Below are 12,148 nucleotides of genomic sequence, written 5' to 3'. Positions count from 1 at the left end.
ACGTTGGCGTGATGGTAGGCCTACAAGCGCATCTGTCGTTCTTTTCTAAGTCGCGCTGCGCTTGCGCTGTGTGAATCCAGAAGGCAAAGACCAGAGAGTGAATCGCATTATCGTTTTTTTGATGGCAAGGGCCACTGAACGTTCATAATAATAAAGCAAGTGAAGAGGTTTTGTATCAATGTCGTTTTGGTTCGAGGAAATGGAGAAGGTAGGTACCGCGTCATGGCTTTCGAAGCTGTGAATCAATGCGAAAAAAAAATTAACATTAGTGGCTACGAGCAAAGGTAGCTGGCAATCATTGGCACGCTATTGTGAACACAAATCAGTAATGACCGCTGTTCACTTGTGGCAATAATACACAGCTGTAACGTTAGCATATTTTAGAAAGACATTGCCACTCAGACAGCGTGCCGGCTATTAAAAATCTGGATACGGTCTATATGGTTTTCATAGCCTATGCATTAAAATTAGAAGGTTATGTATTTGTTATCGGGATACCCTGCTAAGTACTCGAACGATACACATGCGCATTATAGTTGACATTAATATAGAGCCTATGATATTCAAATAAAGGGCTCTCCTTAGGTTTTCATGCGATTAAAGGTTAAATGGATTGTCTTGTAATATTAAGCAATTGACAGCAAATAAGAAAATTATAACATAAGGATATTGTCATCTTCCCAAAGCCATTTAATGTCATTATTTCAGCTCGTCTCTACAGATCTAATGTGCGCTTTTATTATTATGTATTGCTTCGTTCCAAATGAAGTGTAGGCTACACATGTATTGGAATAAGACAACTGTGTGAAGAGCACAACATGTTTTTATGACGGGACGCCACACGGAAGACGCCGAGCCTCTGTCTTTTTTTTGTTTGTTTTTTTTGTGGGGGGAATCGTTGGAGTGGTTCGATTCCCTGAATAACAGCTTGGATGTAAAGGGGACATTACAGTAAGACATTCCGAAGATGCCCAAGAGGTGGACCACAGCAACGCCATGCAGCTATCTCCCGGTCGTCTTGTTGGTGCTCGTTCTGCCCAGATGTATACTGTCGATCCGTGCCGACAAAACCATCAGCAAGGAAGACCATGTTAGTGCTACGGTCAATGCCACCGTACTTGACTCAAAAGGCAATCCTAAACAAATTCTAACCAAGGACGATTGCATGTACGGACAGAATTCACCGAAAGTGGACGCGAAAGGAATCGTGATTGCACCTGCACCGAATCATGGAGGTAGGTTGGCACAAGTGTGCCACACTTTGCTGCTTATACACAGGCAGACACAGGCAATAATACTACCCACATACGCACACACTTTGCTTCTAAGTGAAACCTGTTCCCATAAAATGTTCAAGTTCCAGACATTGCATCTGTGTAATCATCAACATCCGTGTGTGAATGAGAGAGAAATCATTTTCATACAGAGACCCTTTTTGTTATATTTTCTAAAAGCCTTTTATAACCTTTAACATCTTATGACACTCATTTAAAAGAATAAGGGTCAAGGTTTGAGTTTGTCAAGCAATTTTATCTATAAAAACATTGAACTATTTGACTCTGCTAGTGACACACACAGTAAACCAGACAGATGCAGTGCCTCACCAAATGACACATGGTGACAAACTACTGTGACGTTAAAGACCCTTTTGAAGGGCCTTCTACCAAACTGCTGCTGGATTAATAAATGCCCAATTGTTTAGGCAATATTTTCCTGTTATTTCACCATGCAATATTATCACACTCTTTCTTCAGTAGTCGCATTTCCCCTCCCTCCCCGGTTATGGGGCCACGGGTTGGAAATAGACAATGTTTCTGCGAAACTAAACTAATTTCTCAGAATATTCAAATAAATATCTGACATGGACAACTTCCTGGAGATTTTCATTCACATTCTATTTTGTTCTGAACTGAACACTATCTCGTTTTCAAGATTTGCAAACAGTGGTAACTTTTCTGTTCAAATTTTAACCTGTAAGCTCACATGGGCTTTTTGGCTCTCCTTGCTGTGCAAACTCATATTTGCCCCATTTCCCTAAACTGCTTGTTTGAGTGCCTTCGGGTTAATCTGGTTGTGGTAAACAGACTGGATACAGGTCTCCCTCCTCAGCTTTCGGTAAACACTAAACAGCAGCGTCCCCTAATTAACTGTGTGTGTGTGTGTGACTGCATTACTGAGCATAATTTCACCCTATAGCTATGAACATTGTGTACTCCCTTTTGGTCCACTTCTCCCCTACTCCAACAACCATTAACCGGGTCTCTAAGCTACTGTAGTAGAACATTACATAGTGGGTAACTTAAACGTTTTAGCTGAATCATCCTGGTCCTTAGACTGTTGCATGTGTATTGCAGCGAAAGGCCAATGGGGATCTACTATGTCAATAATGCCACCGTTGGGGGGGGGGGGGGACATATCATCTTTCTGGCGTCGTAGGTGTGAACCTACGATCTTCACCGATCCTCTACGTCTGTGAGAGGAAGAAAGAGAGGAAGCAAGTAAACATCATTAAACATGTTTCTACCTTTTTTGTTCTTGGCATAAGGACTTTGTTCTGAACAGTTCTTTGTCTTGCTTGTTCACAAAGAACAAAAGGATACCCTTTGAAAGGCTTTTACTCGTCCCTTTGGAGGATGATATGGAACACGATAGGTGTGTAGTTGCTATGGAAACTGAAGTGGACAGAAAAGCAGCACTACGGTTGCCATCCCTGTTGTGGGTAGAAGGCACCTTTTGATTTGTCCTAAGTGTATCACTTCAGTATGGGCAGCCTAAAGTAGTTACACTTCTCCTGTTCTTGTAATGTCCAAACGTTTTATCAAGAACTTAATTGGTTGAAATCTGATTTTAATGTAATTTAGCCTTGTGTCCGTGACTACCTTGTTTTTGGTGTCGCTCGGGTTGACGACCAATCACCTAGTTTCCTTTGTCTGCTGCTGGTGCCGTAGTGGCAGTTTGGCCTTGGGGGAGTGGTGTGACCTGTGCTACAACCCTGCCAGTGATAGTCTAACCGCCAACCCCAACCCCGTTCAGGCAAAGTGGAACACCAACAGTATGTTAACAACCATATGACCAAAGGAAGGGCTAATGTTCACCAAAGTAACAAATGGACTTGAGTTTGTATGACTTGGGCCATAGTTACTTGGTAGATCCCTGTTGTTGTGTATCACATCAACGGGGAAGTGCTATTAGTCATGATAAGGTTCTTCTGTTGAAGGGGTTACTGGACTGAAATAAAATTGGTTTACCCGCTGGCCGCACTCTGCGAGTGCTGTACAGGTGTCCGTTACTCTGCTTGCTCCATTGCGTCTGTACATAGGCGAGCAGGCACACTACCCTGTTTCTGGTCTTTCTTCAATTCAATAGGCCTGACAGAAATCAATCTCTTAGCACCACACGTGTACCTGACTCGATGGAATTATCATCAGCACTCCATTTGATTTCAAGGATGTCGCATGGCTGTTGACTGGACAAAAAACCTTGCTTTGGCAGTCACCTGCATTCCATTTGACATGTGTGTTTGTATAGCTGAGGAAATGAGAAACAAAACGACTTGGCATCAGGTAGAAGTTGCCCGTGTAACATTTTATTCTAATGTAGCCTGTTCCTCAGTATGAGACTACAGCATCAAGCCTCTTTGATCACCCACCTTCACTTCTATCTATCTATCCAACAATCCATCCACCTGTTTTGCAGAGTCACTAGTGCTAGGTGTGTTGCAGGCCCTTTGCTTCCAAATACTGTGCTCAAATTTTTCCGACTGCTATTATAATGTAACACGTTCTCCACCAGGACCCAATATTGTAAGGACTTCATAACAATGGCAAATATACTGCTGCAGTGGCTGCCAGCTGTCGCTTCTATGGAGGACATGAATAGAAATGGTAACAAAATCCTGGCATCATCAAACTCTGACTGGATTCTTGGCAGTATCAGAGCACCTATAATGTACAAATACTCTTTTCACATTGACCTTTCTTTGTCTGTAGCCTTTGAACCTTGACCCTTAGTTGTGCCTAGGACATTTTAATTCACACTATGCTCTGCTGATATTTTGAACCTTGAACTCTGTCTTTGGTCTGTAAGTGTCAAATTACTCAAGGTGAGGTGTCAAACCAATCGTATCCGTTTAATTCAGGTCTCGTTTTATATTAGGACAGTTTTCAATATCTTGTAACATTCTCACACAACCTTTTTTCTATCCCCTTAATTAAAATGGTTTATTATACTGAGTGTGAGTACCGGTAGTACTTCAGGAGAGAAGTAAAAACATCATTTACAGCCTCCTCCAGATTCAGGGCCTCTTGGAACATAAACCAGTTGATTTAGCACTTCCTGCCTTTCCATCTATGGCTCTCTGTCTCTTTGGCTGCGGAACCGTATGACTGAGGCGGAAGACATATGGTGGGGAGATCAAACGATCAGAACCAAAGCTGTTCTGAGCCCATTCGGCGAACCATAAAGATGAGCAGTCCCTCGGATGAATCCCTGCCTTGCTGCTTCTCTCCTACGCTCCATTTACTTAGACTAGTCTCTCCTTACCACAGGTCTGACTCAGCAGCCAATGATAAATCATTCCAGAAACTAGCCAACCTATCAAGACATTCAGCATCCCACTAACACCCAATCAGAATTAAGACAGAGCAGCCTTGTCAGATGGATGGAGGCCTGACGTAAAAAATACTTGGCCAACAAGACCATGTGTCAATGGAAACCCTATTATGCCATTGCGTAGTTGCAGAGCCCAGGGATTTGAGGTGCTTGAGTGGGCACACATGGTGGTAAATGACCCTGGCAATACGTGGCTCTGTAGGGATGTTGGCTAATTAGCCTCATCCCAGGCCATGGACGACCAACTCTCCCTAGCTACTGGGAAGAAGGAAGGACAACTGTCGGCTTGCCCAGTTATTTGTACTGTCCTTACAGGCTGCCACACTTGAAATTGTGCACAACTGATGGCCAAGGCCGGCCTACTCATTAGGCAGGATTAGGAGTCAGATTGAAGAGGGTGACCTTTTCTGAGCTAAACTGACCAAGACACGCCTCCAACAACACACATAACCTCACATAATTCTGCCCAAAACAAAATGACAATTTCTCTCAACCAGTGGCATATGGGCTTTTTAGGTGAGCGCTGATGCCGCCTTGTGATACGCAGTGCTCATTCTGTTAGACAGGGGCACAAAATATTTCACTTACCCATTCCCAGCGTGCCTCTCCAGGGTGCTGTTGTAGAGACTCATCGCTGCGGCGCTCCACCAATGTGGTGTTGTTGGTATATTGAATAAGTCCCAATTGGTTGTCTGTGGTAGGGTGGATGCCATGTGCCCTGCACAATTCAGACGTTTGTTAGCCTTTTGTTATTTGATTTATTTGGATCCCCATTAGCCAACGCCAATGGCGACAGCTAGTCTTACTGGGGTTCGAGATATAACGGAAAATGCATTACAGACAAGACTTTACAATTGACCTCCATTTTAAAAACATGAACATGTGTGTGTGTGTGCGCGTGCGTGCGTGCGTGCGTGCGTGCGTGCGCGCGCGCATCTCAGTTACACATGTCAGTACATACACACAACAGGTAGGTCACATTGGGGAGAGGTGTTGTGCCCTGAGCTGTTACTTTATTTTAATTTTTTTAAACCATGGATTTACTTGTACAGGATGATGCCCGAGGGATTGACATTCATGACAGAATTCCACTCACTCACTCACCAGCATCGTTATTACTATCCAGAAGTTTGAATTATAAGGTTATTTGAGTGAATAAGTAGGCTATAATAACCTTCCCTTGACCCTGTCCTTAAGAGGGCGTCTATATAATTCCTGTGTGAAATTGTTACCTCAGAGCGGTCTTGCAGGCTCCCTGTGTGAGTCGGGTGAGCTCATGTAGTATGTTTCCCAGCACCAGTCCTCGAGTACCTCCCAACAGCACACATTTTTGTTGGAGTTGTTTGGGGTACTCAAGCACTGAAGTTGGGAAACACTGTATTACATCAAAGTTTTAGAGCTTTCTTGGTTTAAAAACGAATCTGGTAAAGATACAGTATGTTCACTAATAGCCCTATTCGTACGCGACTAAAAATGTGTCCAATTGCAGGAAATGAACTCGACAACATAAGAAAAAAAATGTCCGTTTGAGGTTGCAAGATGGGCTCTGTATGGATGTGGGCACGCAGATCCACGAGCCACTGTGGCACTATTTTTATGGCCCCCACCCACATCAGTTTTAGAGCTTTCTTGGTTGAAAAACGAATCTGGTAAAGATATAGTATGTTCACTAATAGCCCTATTCATACGAGACTAATATTACTATAGAACGTTCGTTATGTGATCATTACCCCAGCATGTCCGTTTTGCAGTGATCGATTGGGATGGGATGAGTTTTCCCAAACTGTCCTTGTAATTATTTTTTTTCCCTGATTCAAAATTATGACGGAAGCCTGGAGGCTCCTTTAGGTGTGAAGATATTTCATGTCTATTGATAACCTAATGGCCTTCAGTTTGGAGAAAGTCAAAATAATAATGCATGTCAACACTTCTTTTAAAAGAGAAGTATGGCAAGTTGATATGACAAAACAGATCCTTCATCTGTAGGCTACATGCATAGCACTTTGTTTTAAGCATCAATTTGTTCCCATTTTCTTACCCAAACTGGATGCAGCACCTGTTTTAAACTCTGTAATATCCCTCAAAACACAGGGATGACGATTCACACGGTATACGTATTATCAGAGGACCTGGGAGTTTGCTGGAAAAGTAACATGGCAGATTCGGGCAGGACTAAAACAACAGATATGGTGATTTGTGCTTGGGCATACTTAAGGCACCTCTGAAATGGCTGTTGAGATACTTCTGCAGAACGCCAGACTAGGTTTCAGTTTAACACCACTGCATTTCACAACATCCCATGTTTTGGCAGTTTCACTTTGAGGTTAGCTTTGCAATGCTGTGATGTTCAGTACACAGGTGTCCTTCCTCTAAACGCCACTCTCGCTGTATATACGCCATCATGCCGAGCAAATAGAAGTTAATGTCAAAGAGGAACAGGTGCTTTCGTGACATCAAACCCCACCAACATCTCGCAAACGGTTGGCACCATGTAAAGTGTTGATTCTCGCCACGATACCAGCAGCAGTTTTCCTGTGTTATCGGGTCAGATTCAAGCTTCCTGTTGCTCCACCAACTGCGTAGTGCAACATTGCTCTGAGTCACCCCACACAACTCTTCGTCTGATTTAATATCTCACCCAAGAAAGCGCTTCAGGAACAACGTTATGAATTGCACCGTAATGCTCAGATATTAGTAGGAATGAAAAAGGACCCTGTTGAAAACTTCAGCATTGTCTTTGTAGTGACGTGCACTATAAATGGTGGTTTCCAGTCTGTGTTTTTCAAGGCCCTTTGCGAGACATTGAGACATTACCATACATGCATGTAGGGTTTTTAAGCCTGAGAACAAGGCCACGCCTCCAGTGGTTGAATATATATGGAGTCAGCTTATTAGTAAGTTGATTGCCAATTGGCTTACCAGTTCAAATGTTGGTCAACTCATTTCATATTAACTTACCTCGGGTGAAAAGAATAAAGAGTACTTCATAATTTCAAGCAGCAATACTCTGCTCATTGATTACCCAGAGTGCCTGTGGGTGTTCAATTCACATCTTTCCACTATAGCCAATGTCCCAAATTTAGAATGCCAATGATGATTAAAACAAACCCTGTGACCCTTAATTACTGTCTACCCATTTAATGAGTATTGATGGCAGCGTAGGCATCTGGGATACCATTCACCCTCAGGCACTCTGGGTAATCATCATTATGCTCTGTGCTTGTCATATTGTGTGTATGTGTCGTGTACACATAGTGATTTACTTGCAACTTTTCTGGGGTATATTGCAAGCTTTTGATTTGATCCCATCACTTCATATGAGATGGAATACTGTGCTCCCTCCATCTCTTTGAACAGTAGGCCAACTTCATCATTTTCAAAGTCAGGGTGGCTTAGCCATCTAATGTCAGCCCTGACATTGATACAGTATAGAGCATTGTGTGTGGGTGGGTCTGTGCTTGTCCTGTGCGCATGCCCCAACTGCCAATTCCTCAAAGACAGACCTTAATTGTCACTACTAAGCGCCAAAACCATCAAATGCAGCTAAAACCATCAAATGTAGCTAAACACATCACATTTAGCAAAAACCCGGCCCAATCAATATGTGCAAATGATTAGAGCGCTGAGAAAAACTGTTAAATGTGTTAGTCATTTTTCCCTGGAAGGGTTGCGAGTACTGCTACCCCTGCTACTGCTACCCCTGCTACTGCTACCCCTGCTACTACTGCTACCCCTGCTACTACTGCTACCCCTGCTACAACTACTGCTACTACTACCGCTGCTACTGCTACCCCTACCGCTACTACCACTGATACCCCTGGTACTGCTACCCCTGCTATACCACTGCTACTGCTACCCCTGCTACGACCACTACCGCTGCTGCTACTACCGCTGCCACCGCTACTACTACTACCGCTGCTACTACTGCTACTCCTGCTACCGCTGCTACTACTGCTACTCCTGCTACCGCTGCTACTACTACTACTACTACTACTACTACTACTACCGCTGCCACCGCTACTACTACTACCGCTGCTACTACTACTACCGCTGCTACTACTACTACCGCTGCTACTACTGCTACCGCTGCTACTACTACTACCGCTGCTACTACTACTACCGCTGCTACTACTACTACCGCTGCTACTACTGCTACCCCTGCTACGACCACTACCGCTGCTACTACTACTACTGCTACCCCTGCTACGACCACTACCGCTGCTACTACTACTACTGCTACCCCTGCTACGACCACTACCCCTGCTACGACCACTACCGCTGCTACTACTACTACTGCTACCCCTACTACCGCTGCTACTACTACTACTGCTACGACCACTACCGCTGCTACTACTACTACTGCTACCCCTGCTACGACCACTACCGCTGCTACTACTACTACTGCTACCCCTGCTACGACCACTACCGCTGCTGCTGCTGCTACTACCGCTGCCACCGCTACTACTACTACCGCTGCTGCTGCTGCTACTACCACTGCCACCGCCACTACTACCGCTGCTACTACCACTACTACTACTGCTACCGCTGCTACTACCACTACTGCTACTACTGCTACCGCTGCTACTACCACTACTACTACTGCTACTACTACTGCTACCGCTGCTACTACTACTACTGCTACCCCTGCTACGACCACTACCGCTGCTGCTGCTACTACCGCTGCCACCGCTACTACTACTACCGCTGCTGCTGCTGCTACTACCACTGCCACCGCCACTACTACCGCTGCTACTACCACTACTACTACTGCTACCGCTGCTACTACCACTACTGCTACTACTGCTACCGCTGCTACTACCACTACTACTACCGCTGCTACTACTGCTACTACTGCTACCGCTGCTACTACTACTACTACTGCCACCGCTACTACTACTGCTACCCCTGCTACGACCACTACCGCTGCTACTACTACTACTGCTACCCCTGCTACGACCACTACCGCTGCTACTACTACTACTGCTACCCCTGCTACGACCACTACCGCTGCTACTACCACTACTACTACCCCTGCTACGACCACTACCGCTGCTACTACTACTACTCCTACACCTGCTACGACCAATACCGCTACTACTACTACTGCTACCCCTGCTACGACCACTACCGCTGCTACTACTACTACTGCTACGACCACTACCGCTGCTACTACTACTACTGCTACCCCTGCTACGACCACTACCGCTGCTAATACTACTACTGCTACCCCTGCTACGACCACTACCGCTGCTACTACTACTACTGCTACGACCACTACCGCTGCTACTACTACTACTGCTACCCCTGCTACGACCACTACCGCTGCTACTACTACTACTACCCCTGCTACGACCACTACCGCTGCTACTACTACTACTGCTACCCCTGCTACGACCACTACCGCTGCTGCTGCTACTACCGCTGCCACCGCTACTACTACTACCGCTGCTGCTGCTGCTACTACCGCTGCCACCGCCACTACTACCGCTGCTACTACCACCGCTACTACTACTACCGCTGCTACTACTACTACCGCTGCTACTACTGCTACCCCTGCTACGACCACTACCGCTGCTACTACTACTACTGCTACCCCTGCTACGACCACTACCGCTGCTACTACTACTACTGCTACCCCTGCTACGACCACTACCGCTGCTACTACTACTACTGCTACCCCTGCTACGACCACTACCGCTGCTACTACTACTACTGCTACCCCTGCTACGACCACTACCGCTGCTACTACTACTACTGCTACCCCTGCTACGACCACTACCGCTGCTACTACTACTACTGCTACCCCTGCTACGACCACTACCGCTGCTACTTCTACTACTGCTACGACCACTACCGCTGCTGCTACTACCGCTGCCACCGCTACTACTACTACCGCTGCTACTACTACTACCGCTGCTACTACTGCTACCCCTGCTACGACCACTACCGCTGCTACTACTACTACTGCTACCCCTGCTACGACCACTACCGCTGCTACTACTACTACTGCTACCCCTGCTACGACCACTACCGCTGCTACTACTACTACTGCTACCCCTGCTACGACCACTACCGCTGCTACTACTACTACTGCTACCCCTGCTACGACCACTACCGCTGCTACTACTACTACTGCTACCCCTGCTACTACCGCTGCTGCTGCTGCTGCTGCTACTACCGCTGCCACCGCTACTACCGCTGCTGCTACTACCGCTGCCACCGCTCCTACTACTACCGCTGCTGCTGCTGCTACTACCGCTGCTGCTGCTACCGCTGCCACCGCTACTACTACTGCTACTACTACTGCTACCGCTGCTACTACCACTACTGCTACTACTGCTACCGCTGCTACTACTACTACTGCTACCCCTGCTACGACCACTACCGCTGCTGCTGCTGCTGCTACTACCGCTGCCACCGCCACTACTACCGCTACTACTACTGCTACTACTGCTACCGCTGCTACTACCGCTACTACTACTGCTACTACTACTGCTACTACTGCTACCGCTGCTACTACCACTACTACTACCGCTGCTACTACTACTACTACTACTACTACTACTACTACTATCAAATCAAATCAAATTTATTTATATAGCCCTTCGTACATCAGCTGATATCTCAAAGTGCTGTACAGAAACCCAGCCTAAAACCCCAAACAGCAAACAATGCAGGTGTAAAAGCACGGTGGCTAGGAAAAACTCCCTAGAAAGGCCAAAACCTAGGAAGAAACCTAGAGAGGAACCAGGCTATGTGGGGTGGCCAGTCCTCTTCTGGCTGTGCCGGGTAGAGATTATAACAGAACGTGGCCAAGATGTTCAAATGTTCATAAATGACCAGCATGGTCGAATAATAATAAGGCAGAACAGTTGAAACTGGAGCAGCAGCACAGTAAGGTGGACTGGGGACAGCAAGGAGTCATCATGTCAGGTAGTCCTGGGGCACGGTCCTAGGGCTCAGGTCCTCCGAGAGAGAGAAAGAAAGAGAGAATTAGAGAGAGCATATGTGGGGTGGCCAGTCCTCTTCTGGCTGTGCCGGGTGGAGATTATAACAGAACGTGGCCAAGATGTTCAAATGTTCATAAATGACCAGCATGGTTGAATAATAGTAAGGCAGAACAGTTGAAACTGGAGCAGCAGCATGGCCAGGTGGACTGGGGACAGCAAGGAGTCATCATGTCAGGTAGTCCTGGGACATGGTCCTACCGCTGCCACCGCTACTACTACTACCGCTGCTACTACTACTACCGCTGCTACTACTGCTACCCCTGCTACGACCACTACCGCTGCTACTACTGCTACTGCTACCCCTGCTACGACCACTACCGCTGCTACTACTACTACTGCTACCCCTGCTACGACCACTACCGCTGCTACTACTACTACTGCTACCCCTGCTACGACCACTACCGCTGCTACTACTGCTACCCCTGCTACGACCACTACCGCTGCTGCTGCTGCTGCTACTACCGCTGCCACCGCTACTACTACTACCGCTGCTGCTGCTGCTACTACCGCTGCTGCTGCTACCGCTG

At 46.4% G+C, this 12,148-nt stretch overlaps 1 protein-coding gene across 6 annotated transcripts in view; it reads left to right on the top strand.

The window, feature by feature from the left end:
- The window catches only part of LOC115130797 (E3 ubiquitin-protein ligase RNF130-like), a 106,246-nt gene continuing 94,098 nt past the window's right edge, over positions 1–12,148 (top strand). The window contains exons 1-2 of one of the 6 annotated variants that reach the window (XM_029662245.2): positions 5–208; positions 775–1,235. In XM_029662245.2, coding sequence (XP_029518105.1) covers positions 968–1,235 — 268 coding nt within the window. In that variant the 5' untranslated portion in view covers positions 5–208; positions 775–967. Of the gene's footprint in view, positions 1,236–12,148 lie in introns of all 6 variants that reach the window. The other 5 variants (XM_029662246.2, XM_029662249.2, XM_029662248.2 and 2 more) reach the window with 5 other exon arrangements.

Source organism: Oncorhynchus nerka, linkage group LG6 (assembly GCF_034236695.1).
Source record: "Oncorhynchus nerka isolate Pitt River linkage group LG6, Oner_Uvic_2.0, whole genome shotgun sequence".
NCBI lineage: Eukaryota > Metazoa > Chordata > Actinopteri > Salmoniformes > Salmonidae > Oncorhynchus > Oncorhynchus nerka.
The sequence above is the reverse complement of the archived record's forward strand: the minus strand, read 5'-3'. Positions and strand labels throughout refer to the sequence as shown.